We start from the raw sequence: 13,971 nt of genomic DNA, 5'->3' as shown, positions 1-13,971 counted from the left end.
GTTGCCCAAGTTGTGCTATGTACAAATATATAAAGAAAATTACACTAAATGTTTGTACTTACTTAAGTATTTGGAAGTTTGAGTCTAGAAAAGCATATTCTTCATGTAAGAAAAAAAATAAATAAATAAATAAATCTGTCCTATGTTGCTGCTTAACTGTAGTGTGGGTTTCAAACAAGCCGGAGCCTGGAAGAAAGAGCCATTGGGGTTCTGGAATTTTGCTTTGGTGGCACAAATGCGATATGAGGTCACCTCGGGCATTAGTCATGAGGAGGGAATGCATTGTCGCTGTTTTTAAGACATGGCGGCCGTCCACATCCGCAGCGGCCGCACAATGAATGCAGGCCTTAGAAAGTTGACTTGAATTGGCTCCGGTGAACAATGTGGACGGCATAGTTCAGGGAATGTTCAACAGCTGGCGGTTGGACGTGGATTAGAGGCACCTTAGGGGAACGGCAGCGGCGCTCGTGACGCCTTTTCAGGCAAAAATAAAACATTTAAATATGTGCTCATCTGAATATTCCTCAAAATGAAACTATAGCATTGTTTTTGCTTTATAACTTTGTGCATCTTTAATTTCAGTAAAATCATCCAGTAAAATGCCTGTTTGCGAAATATGATTGTTCTTTACAAGACAAGAGTTTTACCTTCACACATCATTTGCATTTAATCAATAAAACACTAAACAGACGGGCTAATAATGTACAGACAGAACATTAATAAATTATGCAACAGAAAAACAGTACTGCATGTTTCTTTATACAAGATGCAAAGCTTTGGAATAAAATTGAAACCAAACTGAAACCAAACCATATTGACTGGTAAAAATCTACATAATGAATGATTACATCTTTGCATTTTGTTTACACAGCTACAAACACACAAACTGTCAAAACAAAAAAGCAAACATTATCTTTTTATTATTATTATTATTATTATTTTCTAATTTTAAGAAAGCAGAGCATAACATTTCACATTAGGGATCCATTTCCTCTGAAATTTCTTTTAAACTATATTTCACCTCACTAAATTACACTACAAGAAATGAACTAACACCGTCAAGTAACAAATCCAAATTCATCTGTACAATTTTCCAAAACACAAATCTATAAGTAGGAGGATGTCTTGAACTCCTCTGGGATTTCGCTGTCCAGCTTACAGATCACCTTGTAAATGGCCTTTTTCCACGAGGAGTCTGAATCTTTGGTGGCAGAGATGGCGTTGTAAAACTCATGAAGGGTGATTTCAGCGACCTCCAGGAACCTGTCGGGAACCTAGAATACAAAACCAAAGCAGGTTAAATTATGAGTGGATCTCAGCGTTGAAGAAGCTTTTATGTAAAGCTTTGCTACAAAACGGACTCATATTTGTTTCTCCTAAATATGTGAAATGAGGACCTGTAGAGCATTTCTTCAAACACTCAAGCTGATGAAAGGGAGCTTTTCTCTTTGTTCTCTGAGCAGATACTACAAAAGCAACACAGCAATCATTAACCTTCAATTGTAAGTCTCTTTCATTATAAATTCTTATTTTCTTGAACCTAAAGTAACTACCATTAAGGTCTAAGAGTTTATGCTAAGCTTAAAGCAACAAAAGACAGCAACAAATAACCACTCTGACACGCCTAAAAAAAAAATCCAGGACAATGTACTGCCTTCAGGGTTTATTTAATTGATAGTCTCTGTGAATGTAACACAGCAGACTAAATGGCTGTTGTGACTCTGGAGGAGCTGCAGAGATTCACAGTGAAGATGGGTTAACATGTTGGCAGGATATATGCAAAAAAAAAAAAAAAAAGAAGAGAAAAGTCAAATGACGTCTTGCCTCAAAAAGTGTATCAAACACAGCACACATGTGGATGAAGCTGCTCTTCTTACAACAAACTAAAACTGAACTCTTTGGCTGAGATGTAAAGGAACATGATGCAGTACATTTCTCTGAAAATACATTTCTCATGGTTAAACACTGTGGTTGCAGCATCATGCCATACAGATTATCCTCTTCTGCAAGGGCAGAGAACCTGGAGGGAGCTACATACAGGGCGATCCTTGAAGAAAAGCAGTTAAAATGTGAAAAAGGCTTGATAGTAGGGAAGATGTCACCAACAATATAATGGTTTATAATGGAGCAAAGTGTATGTGTTACAGAGGCCCAATCAAAGTCCATAACTTAATCCAAGTTGAGAGCCTGCATCAACACTTGAAAAATGACATTCACAGTCATGTGATGTACAACATTACTTTAGAGTCTTGCAGCTATTATGCCATGTAAAGGTACAAAATATTGATTAAGAGGGACTGAATGTATTTGCAAGTCACACTTTTCTCCAATTCTATTTGTAAAGAATGTTGAAAATGTATAAAGATCTAAGTGTGTGTATCCTGATTAAAGCATGGTTTGTGATGAGTGAAGCAAATCAAATATTGTGTTTGGTTATCGTTGCAGAAGGACTACAACTACTACAACAGAATCCATTAAAGTTTAGATGCAAAGGATGATGGGAGAAAACCTCAACTCAGCACTTGTTTCCCATCCGTTTGTCAGTTCAGACAACAATTGTTTGCATAAGTTATTTTTCTTTCCCCTCATCTCCTGACACAAAAGCATCCCTGGGAAAGGAATGTCTTGGTCCCAAGGTAAAGAAAACGCTCCCATCCCTTTCCCACCACACAGCCTTCTCCCTCGGAATCCACAGCATCTTTCTCAGCATTCCGCATCAGTAGCAATCTCTGCCCCACTCAGGCGTGCGAGCCCTCTAATCCTGAGTTGTTTTAGCAGGATTTTGTGGCTTCCTCTTCCCACAGTTTGATAAAGCGTCACTCTGGAGTTTAGATAATGCCAATAAAGGCTGGCCAGCCACAGGTGCAGTGTGACACAAATAGGTCAGCAACACAGTCAAACATGTCCACAGACATGCGACCAATGCAATAAAGACTGATTTATGTTTATATTCCTTGAACCTTTTCACATGAACAAGCTAAAATTTATTGTTGAAATTTTAAGTTATAGACCAATATAAAGTTGGTCGGATTTGCTTCAGGCACCAGTAACCAATTGAAGTGGGAGGAATGGGGTAAATATGTTTAAACATTTTTTTTAACTAATAAAACTCTGAAAAGTGTGGTTTGCCTTTGTATTCGGCTTTCTTTAATATAATACTGCTTAAAATCCATTGCAACTAACTGCCTTCAGGGATACCTGCAGGGATCTACAGCAAAACAGGACAGCTATTAGTGATGTAATCTACAATCTGACCTTAATGGAAGAGAAGAAGAAAGTTATTCTTGAAAGAAAAAAAAAAACTTTCAGAAGCTGGAAACTAAATATGCAGCGAGAGTTATGGAGTGGTTTAGATCAATGCATGTTCATGAAGTAGAATCCAAGTTTGTTTTGAAATTTCAGTCCTTTTATGTGTAAAGATGGTAAAAAGATGCCCCAGAGGACTTGCAGCTGTCTTGCAGTAAAAAGTGGATATACATAAAATATTCATTGGGAAATGTAGCTCCGTGCCACACACTTCTAAATTTATTTGTGTATTTCTCCGTCCACTTGGTAATCATGCACTACATTGCATGTGTACATGTTTGGTCACATGTACTTCTTCACATGTTGCTTCTTCCAACCAATTTCTGTGCTTTAAGGCCACACAGGGGATGGTGTTACAGAGATCCAGTGAAGTACCTCCCAGAGACAACACAGGGACAAATAAGACAAATAACCATGCTGACATAATCACACATATGTCCAGTGTAGAATCTTCAGTTAACCTAATTTTCATGTTTCAGGACTGTGAAAAGGACGTAAAAGCACCAAAGAAATTAAACATTCAAATGCAAAAGCCTCAAGATTTAACCTTAAAGCTTCACTCCAGAGGTGCTAACCACTATTTAAAATTTTGAAGAAGAAAAAAAAAAAACAATTGGACAACAAAACTTTCTTAAACAGCCATACACGAGAAACCACAACATATCTGTGTGATGAAGGGTGAGTGGCACCTACGTGAAAATCGTTGGCTTTGTTGTAGTGCATGTTCAGCGCCCGGAAGAGCTCAGAGTCCCTGCTGACTGTAATATCTTTGACGTCGCGGACGCCTTCAGCGATGGCCTGGCGTGCAAACTTCTCCATCTGGATGTAGTAGAACTCCCTGAAGTTACTGAACCACTTGATCAGCTGAGAGGTGATGCAGCGATTGAACTGGGAAATTAAAAAAAATAAATAAAATTGGGGGGGTTAAGTAACAAATTAATTTACCTGCGCTTGCAACAAAAATTCTCGCACTAACAAGTCTGTGCAGTTGGAGTGTGGCACTCTGAAATTTAAAGCTGCAAAATAAATTGAAAATGTAGCTTATTTGTACAGATTAAATGTGTAAAACATTTTTCAAATTGTGCACGAAAGTCTTCAGCACAGGTTTGCACACTTATTAGATTCACCGTAGTTGGAGGACAACATGCCACCAAACAGTCAGTCAGAGTGTAATATTAATTGCTCTGATCTTTTCCCACCAATGAATGAAACAACATCTGTCAGGGCTGTGTTTTTAAACTCAGTCTTGACATTAGTCTTGTTATTCTATCTCATCATCCAGAAAGACAAGAAAAAAAAACGCCTAAGGGCTGGGCAGGCATCAAAGACGCGTCTTCTGTCTGCTGTGGCGGATGAGAAAGCAGCAGCACATAAGGACAGAAGGAAGCTTCCCTCTCATTGACTCGGCTGATAGGATGGAATCAGACACTGGGATTATGTGCCCTTTTGTCCGGTGCCACTTCCCACCACTGGATTGCAAGCAAGAAGGAGACGTTCGCAGGGCTGCAGCACCAGCATCATCCCCCCCTTCTGACCCGAGGGTCAGCGCAGACTGAGGGGCAGGGGCCCGCGTCGGCTCAGAGATCCCAGAGATGAGATAGAATAGGTAATGGGAGAGATGGCTGGAAGATGTTTTTGAGGAGATTTGAAGGAGATGGTCCAGGTAAAATGAAGGAAGAAAAAAAAAACTCACTGAAGATGACAAAAAACTGAAAGAAAAAATCAAAAAGGTCTAAAAACAAAAAAAAAAAAAAAAAAAAAAAACACAGGATGTTGTGTTTAGTACCACATTGCCGCCTCGTCGCATCTGCAAAGGTCTCTAATACCAACTCTGTGTTGACACTCAATAGCAATGCCTTGCCTAGAGAGTCCTTTGTCACTCCATTTGCTGACTGGAGAGGCTTTTTTTCCAAGAGAGAATGCCCCTGTATCTCCCTCTGCCCCCAGGACAAACTAGCAGATCAGCGGCTTTGTTATTTAAACCCTCTGCGCTTTTTGTCTCTCTCCTCCGACACACTGCTGATTATTTCTATCACAAATGCACGCTGACAGGTAGACACTGGAGGTTAAATAGCAGGACAACAATTCTGTACATCTACCTTTTTTTTCTACTGGTAAGCATTTTACCTTGACATCGGGGAAGAAGGTTTTCAGCACATTGGAGCTCGGGTAGCGGGTGTAGAAGAACATGAGCTTCGCCTTCTTCAGATGACTCGGAGTGAGGCCCTCCTGGATGTTCAAGTCGGTGTTAAGGAAAACCCACAATTAAAGTCAACGACAGGACCCGGCGCAAAGTGATAGTGGGCCGGAGGATCGTGTTGCCTCCATCTTGGGCCAAATTGGATTTCGCTAAAGAACAGCTCGGCATTAACTTGGAAGTCAATAATGACCCTAACTTGCGCTTATTGGCAAAACAGAATTACAAATTAGATTAGGGATTTTTAATTAGAGAGCCAAGCACTTAATGCCTAGGAGTTAAGACAGCTTGTGTTGAAATGTTTTGAAAGGAGATACTGATTGTTAGATACAAGCAGGGAGGAGGATTTTAAGACAGCATATGTTGTTGGGGGGCTTTTTTATTAAATAAAGTGGCCAAAATGTCAGCATGCAGACCATACAGTGCCTCGCAGAAAAGTATTTCTGTCTCTATGCTTTATTTTAACAAGATACAAAAAACAAGCTTCTGTCTTTTATATACAGTTTTTTTTATGATTGATCGAGACAAAGCAGTGCATAATTTTGACATTTAACATTTGAACAAATAAAGAAACATGAAATTTGTATTGCTCATATGTGTTTATAACTAAAAATCTAATTTGAAAGTTATCTAAGCAATAAATAAAATAACTGATATCTAAGTCACCCAATTAGTTTGTTAGTCTAAATTAGTACAATTTAATTTCAGCATAAATCCAGATTTTCTACGAAGGCCTCTGAGGTTTGTTAGACAACATTAGAGAACAAACAGCGTCATGAAGCTCAAGACGGACAGGGATAAAGTTGTGGAGAAATAGAAGCAAGTTTAGGTTATAAAACAATATCTGAAGCCTTCAGTATCTGTTCAGTACATCAGTCAGAAATGGAAAGAGTTTGAATGGCCTAGTCAAAGTCCAGACCCAAATTCAAAAGATTTTCCGAGGCAAGACTTGAAAATTGATGACCTCAGATACTCTCCATTCAATCTGACTGAGCTGAAACTATTTTATCATATTTACCCCAATAAAACAACTTTGCCTTAAACATGGCACGAGTTCAAGGGATATGAAATATTTTACAAGGCACCATATTTGTCAAATCTCATCTTTACTTGTGTTATTTATTGAAGGTAGACATGACCCATGAATACAGACTAAGGATTTTAAAAGTTACTGTTTTAAAGCTATGAATTTTTTTCTGTTATTGTGTTTTAAAATCTTTTTAAAGAGATGCCAGGCTGAGTAACACAAAACAGAGTAAAACAGCACTTTACCTCTGCAATCTCCAGCTGCACACTGCAGGTCAGCTGTCAGTAAGAATGCCATTGTCTGTTTTCTACACTTATAAAAAACTGAAATGATTAAAATTTAGAATTTTGTGGCCATAACACACTTGGGTAGTGATGTTGTGGACATTAAATGGAGCCAAATAAAACTCTTCTTGAGGCTACTCTGCTTTAATACCACAGCGTACAAGGTAACCAATCATATGCAACCTGATTAAATAACCAGATAAAAAACAGATTGTTAGACTTGTCTTTGTGTTCAATAAAGAGCATTTTTTTTAAAATTAAACTTATTCTGAACTAAATTTAGTAATAGGCAGTTGGAATATTTATTGAAATGGCTGTTTTAAATAAAATTGATTAAATTATATATTTTTGTTTTAATCTTAACAATAATTTTGATGTTTATTCTATTATACTGTGGTAGTTGTTACTCAAAATTAGCATGATTGTCACAGATATATTAAAGGTGAGTGCCTAATTCAATGTAGGTAATTAAACAATGCAAATAAAACGTATGCAATTCTATCAGAAGTTCTTCTCCTGGAGGTGATTCTGACCATCTCCTATGTAGTTCACTGCCTTTAGGTCATAATATCTCTTATCGGGTCACAACACCTCACTTTTATAAGGGAACCATGCCTTTGAAATAAGGAAGTATGGATGAAAGATTTATGTGGCATTGTTCAAAGAGGAGCAGAGCTCTTTGCACTGTAAAGATAAAGTGAATCCTAAGAGGCACCACGCAATATACCTCTCTAAATCCTTGGCAATACGACCATAGACCAAACTCATCACCTCTGGGATTATATTGAAGAAAATGTATTTTATTTTTGAGGAGACTCTAAGAAATGTCTTTTCCTGTGAGCATGGAGTTTACGTAAATGGTCACGCAAGTAACACAGCAAAACAAGCATGTTCTTCTGGTCCACAACACTAACTCTGTTATTTTCTTCTCAATTTCCATCAAATGTATTCAACAACAAATGCTCAAGACAAGAGCTCAAGTGCAATGGTTGGGAAGCACTTGTGGTTTCCACCAGCACTCACATGTGACCTTTTAGATGCACCCCTATCACTCTGATGATGGAGAAATAGATCCTGCACCTTTTCAAGTCTGAGGAAAAAAAAACTGATGCTTCCTGAAACAGAGACCGAAGCTTTCTCTGCCTTTGAAAAATTGGCTTTTGTTCCCGGCAATTCTTATCAAAGCCTTGTATTCCTTTTTATTTGTCTTTCTCTAGACTTAAAGTCATTACTCTGCTCAGATTAAAGAAGATGCTATAATTTTCTGTGGGGTTAGCAAGATCAAAGGGAAAATTCTCCTTGAAGTTTGTTGCTGGAACTGCCCACGTTGAAGTGAACCTCGACCAGCAATTGTTCAAATGGATGCACTAAAAGAATAGAAAGCCTGGTCTAAATAAAGGGAAAATATTGTGCATATGGAATTTTCTAACGTATGTTTTCCTACGTGAACAGGTGGCATCAAGATCTCCAAACGGCAACCATGTAAAACAAAATATGTTGATGGAAAGCCATGGCGTTTGGTGAAATTATAAAAAAAAGTAGCTTTACAATTGTAACTGCAATAATTCACATAAAAAAACCAAATACATGACTATGATTGTATTTTTTGCTGAATTTTTAAAAAGTGAAATAAGGTTCTACCTGGTGCCTGACAGAAACATTTCTGCATCTTGAAAATTTGCACATTTCATCACAACACGAGGAAGGAGAGTTAATTATGGGTGAATAGCAAATTATTTTTTTTAGAAATAGAAATTTAAAAAATGTAGTGTGCATTTATTTTCAAACCCTCTTAACAGCAATTCCTCACAATAAAAGTCAGTAGAACCAATGTTCTATAGAAGCCACCTAATTAATTCATATCCTCCAAATGATTACAATTAAATCTCAGATTAAATCCAGCTGTTACATGACGGTTTCACGGGTTTGTTGTGGAACATTAGTGAACAAACAGCATCATGACAACCAGCGAAAACAGCAGACAGGCCCAGGAGGACGTGGTGGAGAACTTTAAGCAGAGCTGGGTTATTAAAAAAAAAATCTAAAGCTTTGAACATCACACAGTGTTCACTTCATTCCATCATCTGAGACTAAAAAGTGTACGACACATCTGCAAAACATACGAAGACATGGCAGTGCACCAAACTGACAGGCTGAGCAAGAAGAAAAGTGATCAAAGAAGCAGCAAAAATTGATCAAAGAATCAGTAAAGAGGAGACTCTGGAGGAGCTGCAGGGATCCACAGCTCAGGTAAGGCAATCTATTGACAGCTCAACCATTAAATAAACTTATATAGTGCTTTTCCAGTCATTTTGACAACTCAAAGCACATTCACAAACGCTCACACATTTATACACCAATATGCAGATTGATAGTCAACTTTCGGCTAAGTGCCTTAGCCAGGGGCACATCAAACTTACAACCTTCTGATTACAGGGCTGTAACCACTGAGTCACCCCAGTGGGTTGTCTCTAATCCAACTTTATGGCAGAGTATCATTATTGAAACTATTGTTGAAAGCAAACCGTAAGACATCCGGTCCAATCCTAAATCCAATTAACTTGAATCTGCTGCTAACAGATACTCTAAACTGATTTGACAGAGTTTGAGCTCTAACAAATAAGAAAAAGTGTAAATCTTACTTTTTCTTCATGGAGAACTCGTGTCTCTATGAAACCCAAAGTCATGGACACAAAAGTTAAAAGAAGGTCCAGCAAGTATTGACTCAGACGGGTTGTATATGAATCAATGCAACAGTTTGCAGTTATCTATTTTTTTCTAATTTAAAATCTATTTTTTACTTTCATTTTAGACAATGATTTTTAAAGTGTATGTTACAAAAAGTCCCGTTCAATATTTTTGAAAATTGTGGTTGTGTGAGGAAATGTAAAAAGGTTCAACGGGTGTGAATACTTTTGCAAGGCACTGTAAATTAAGAAACTTAAAGCTGCTCTAGTTCAACCTTCTGGAAACAAAGGATATATTGAGAGACATGTAGGGGTTTCGTTCAGCCAGGCTCTGCAGTTCGCCGCTCTCCATCTTGACATGGGGCAGACAAAGACCATCAACTCCCACCGCTCCCATGGAGGAGGGGCGATGGTGGTGGCCGAAGTGACTGGATGTCACCTTGGATCTCATGGCGACCGCGTCCCAGGACAGGTCCACCGAGTCCGGGGAGGTCCTGTCCATTGAAGGGGGCATGCAGGGGAGTGCGCCAAAGTTGGAGTGGGGCCCGTACTTGAGGAGGTGCTCCAGGATGTGGCTCTCGTGGAGAGGGGGGGTGTAGCTGAACTGGAAAGGCGTTTGATGAACGGCGTACGGCCTTTTCACCGTTGGAGTGACGGAGCTCACTTGGGTCACTGGGGGCTTACGGACAACTAGTGAAAGTGCTTCTGTCTGGTCCTGTGAGGTTTGAGCCTCCGAGCTCTCGCAGAGCTCTGACGATCTGGATTTTGACATCTCTTCGGCTTGTGAGTGATCAGGGGCCAAGCTCTTCCTGTCTGCACCCAGGCTGATCTGCATCTCTGGTGTAGAGCACACACGCTGCTGGGGGGATATGTCCATGTCTGTGGAGGAGGACACCTTCTTGAAAACCCTGTCGATGCAATCATTAACTGCTTTGGAGAGCTCCTGCTTCAAGGTTTCCTGAAGGTTCTGACTTTCTCTCTGGTGCATCAGGTAACTATCTGCTTTGATTCTGTCATTACAGTTTGCCGTTGCTGTACTGTTGTTTGTCTCCAAATGCTCTTCGGGGCTTATGTAGCATGCGTCTGTGCTATTTCCGATGATGTCATGCTCAGAAACAGCTCCTGCGGCTTCTCTCACAACAAATTCTGCATCTTCTTGGCTGTAGACTTGCAGAAACTTTTCCTGGAGTTGACGCAGAAGCCTTTGCATGCTGTGCAGCTGCTCTTTCAGCTTGTGGCATTCCTCTTCCTTGGTGTTGCAGTTATCATTGCAGCTGCTTCCAGGCTTTCTGTTCATCTGCCATCCCATGGTACTGTGCTCCTGATGCTGAGGCAACCTTTGTTTACGTTTGTTCTCCCTGCACGATTCTCTGGCCTCCCTCATTTCTCGGGCGTCTGTGTCGCACCGCTCTCCATCACAATGCTGCCTGCTGTTGGGAGAGCCAGCCATGACTCTAATAATGTTCTCCACTCTAGCTCTCTTGGCTTTCAGATGATCAGGCAAAGGGTGATCTCCTTCTGGGCTGACTCCTGTGGAGACATGATCGCTCGGGGAAACGGCCTCGATTGTGCTGTCCTTTGAGGAGACACTGCTCTCGTCCTCTTGGCCAGAGTCAGCAGCAGCCACAGAATTAGAGAGGTAAAAATGGTTGTCATCTATTGCCCTTTTGTTGTGAATCGTCTTCCTGAGGAGCTGAGAGATGATGGATCCGTTTGAGTAGGCGGCCAGCGGATCTTCGTGCATGTTTCTACGGAAGCAGGGCAAAATTACCTCAGGTTTGTCGTCCTCTAGGCAGCTTTCACTGGAGCTGTGCATGGTCTGGTCAGGAAGACTGAGGTTCATGTCCGGTGCCGATCGTCACACTGCAAATGTCAAAGAATTTGAATGGACAAGACACCAATTTTAAGATAAAAATAATTGAAAAATGGGTTGCATTAACAAAAACATTTTTCACATCATATACATACAGTTTTATCGTCCTTCACACCTTTGTCATTTTTATATTCCCTTACCCCACTTTGTAATTCAAAAACTCTCCACAGCCTTTAAATATAAAATTATCTACATGCATTGTATTTTTGTACGGCAGGCTCATTCATCTTTGTGCAACATGCAATCTGAAAGAGTGTGTAAAACATTTTACATTTCTTCAATTTAGCAAAGAAAAGTAAGAAATTACTAAATACCTTAAATGAAGGAATGTTAGAAATTTTTCATTCTCAGTTTGTTATAGTGGTTTACAGAAAGAAGCAAAGAAAGGCTCTCACGAGAGCCGAAGACCACACATTCAACACAGCAGCAAGAAGTATCTAAATCATGAGATATAAATGAATTTACTTATTCGTTTATTAAAGGGAAATCCAGATTGATTGGGGTTTTTTTAAAGAAAGTTGTGATAAAAAGCTCTATGTTCATATAACAAATAAATATGGAAACTTTTTTAATGGTAATAGGGGAAAAAAATTCTAAATTATTTTGAAACATCAATGTCGGAACTTATAATAAATTACATTGTATCTTATTTTTAGTGGATTCAACTGAAAGATGCTATTTATTTTATTGATTGCCCCCCAAAAATAGCAATATTGAACTATAAATTAAGATATCTCCTTTTATTTAGACTAATGTAAATGTTTACTAACAGCAGTAAACAAAATGTGATTTAATCAAGCTTTAGAGATAGGTGTTACTGTTCCTATTATTAATATTAATATTATTATTACTTGTAGGAGCAGAAGCAACAGGAAAATGATTATAATATAATACAATATTGGAATTAATTTTAATTGAAGATTAGGTGTAGTAAAAGTATTATTTGTTGACATCGGACGACTAAAAATACTAATGTGCACAAAGATTTTAATTCAAGTTCAGCTGCAGAAAATTTGAAACGTTTCAATGAAAAATACGCAAAAATCTGTCAAGAAAATTCAAATGACTGATAAAAAAAAAGTGATTTCAAATGGACAGCAACACTAAATTCATAAGTTAAAAAAAGTAAGCACATCAATGAATTAAGCATCTTATAAACTAGTGGCAATATTTTCAGTACAAACAACATATAACAACGATAGTATTAAAAAGCACGGAATTACAAGAAGCGAAGAGAGTTGCATGCATTCACTTTACCATACTTATTCGTGTGTACAGCCTAACCGGGGTTGGTTCACAGCGGCGCTGATGGGACCTTACCTGTTGCGCTGGGACGTGCTGCCGAGCTGACGGCCTGCGCAGACTGCGAGTTGGCTGCGGGGAGTGCGGCGGAGTCGATGCATCAAAGCCGGGGCGTGGCCATGCAGACACAGGGAGGTGGTCTGAGGGTCGCATCAACCAGAAGATACTCCTGCACCTGAGATATATGACAGGGGTTGTTTTAGAAATGATGACGGACTGAGATCTGATGACAAACTTCAAATAAATGAGTCGATGTGCGCAAACTTATTAAATATCCTCCGTTAATATTTAAAAGTCATTTGAAAGAGACTCAAATAGAGTCATGGCTGTAAAATACAATATAGGTCACTTTGTATTATTATTATTTTTTAAATATGTAAGTAAAGAAAACAATACTTGAAAAATAAATGTAAACAATATTGAAGTTGTGTATTCACTGTTAGACAGGAAAGATGAATTAGAAAAGCAGGTATTCTAAATGAAACATGCAGCTTTGTCTTTTCTTTTAGCATAAAATAATTTCACAATCAATTCATCAAACCAAACAGTTTTAAAAAAGTATTTTGCTGTTTAAGTCAACTGTACTGTGAAAAATCATCTTTACACTCTGGACTTTAATATACTTTGCACTTAAAAAAACCCTCAAACAGTACTAATGCTGGCATTATAAGTTTATCAAGGACTGAATCTAGGCACCTCCAGGCCCAATAAGAGTCAATATAATCCAATTCATAATTTGTGGCAAGTCTGAAAAATGTATGTTCACAGATGCTCTGAATCTGAGCAACAACTTTTCTTGTTTTTATTAAATTCATACTCAATATGTGTAAAGCTATAAGATATAGCCTGAAAAGACTTATGTGTAATCATTCACAATTAAGTAGTGCTTTATGTTGATCTAATCCATAAAATCTATTTTTTAAAGTCTGTAGCAGTATGTTGCAAATTTGAGAGAGAGAAAAAAAAAAGCTAAACGGGAGGTAACACAATTAATTGTACCACTCATGGTGGTAACATACTCCACTACTTTAGTTCTAATTTGTTGTTTTTGTAGACTTCTGATCATAATTTTTGTCTCTGGAGTAGCTAGAAGTAGCTCTGTCATGCAACTAGAAGGATTTTTGCATTACTCTTTTACTTTTGGACAGTTGCAATAATGCTTAAGCTTGGCAATAAGACAGTTGTAATAATGCTTAAGCTTGGCAACAAGACAGTTGTAATAATGCTTAAGCTTGGCAACAAGATATTGTAACTGTGATTACCCAATTAGCACCTCAAAAGCTCAAATAATGCCT

General features: G+C 38.5%; 1 protein-coding gene across 2 annotated transcripts; it reads right to left on the bottom strand.

Annotated features, from left to right (window-relative positions):
- Positions 1-553: 553 nt before the first annotated feature.
- prox2 (prospero homeobox 2) lies at positions 554-12,827 on the bottom strand. Of its 2 annotated transcripts, XM_007549273.2 has the most exons (6): positions 12,695-12,827; positions 11,273-11,364; positions 9,797-11,194; positions 5,434-5,541; positions 4,000-4,194; positions 554-1,274 (listed from the first exon to the last, which is right to left on the bottom strand). In XM_007549273.2, the coding sequence occupies exons 2-6, from the start codon at positions 11,342-11,344 to the stop codon at positions 1,107-1,109; spliced, it is 1,941 nt and encodes a 646-aa protein (XP_007549335.1). In that variant the 5' UTR covers positions 11,345-11,364; positions 12,695-12,827; the 3' UTR covers positions 554-1,106. The 2 variants fall into 2 exon arrangements, with proteins under 2 accessions (XP_007549335.1, XP_016525531.1); XM_016670045.1 differs by having other exon boundaries at positions 9,797-11,364.
- Between the last annotated feature and the right edge of the window lie 1,144 nt (positions 12,828-13,971).

Source organism: Poecilia formosa, unplaced genomic scaffold (genome assembly GCF_000485575.1).
Source record: "Poecilia formosa unplaced genomic scaffold, Poecilia_formosa-5.1.2 Scaffold30, whole genome shotgun sequence".
NCBI classification, from domain to species: Eukaryota; Metazoa; Chordata; class Actinopteri; order Cyprinodontiformes; family Poeciliidae; genus Poecilia; species Poecilia formosa.
Note: the sequence above shows the minus strand (reverse complement) of the source record. Positions and strands in the feature narration are given on the sequence as shown.

What these genes read in the sequence shown, in the direction of transcription:
- prox2 (XM_016670045.1), bottom strand. Translation starts at nt 11,344, where the DNA reads ATGAACCTCAGTCTTCCTGACCAGACCATGCACAGCTCCAGTGAAAGC. An exon ending in ACCCCTACATGTCTCTCAAT is followed by an intron (nt 5,542 to 9,796) that starts ATATCCTTTGTT and finishes ACCGACTTGAAC; the next exon opens with ATCCAGGAGGGCCTCACTCC. An exon ending in ACAAAGCCAACGATTTTCAC is followed by an intron (nt 1,275 to 3,999) that starts GTAGGTGCCACT and finishes TTTGTATTCTAG; the next exon opens with GTTCCCGACAGGTTCCTGGA.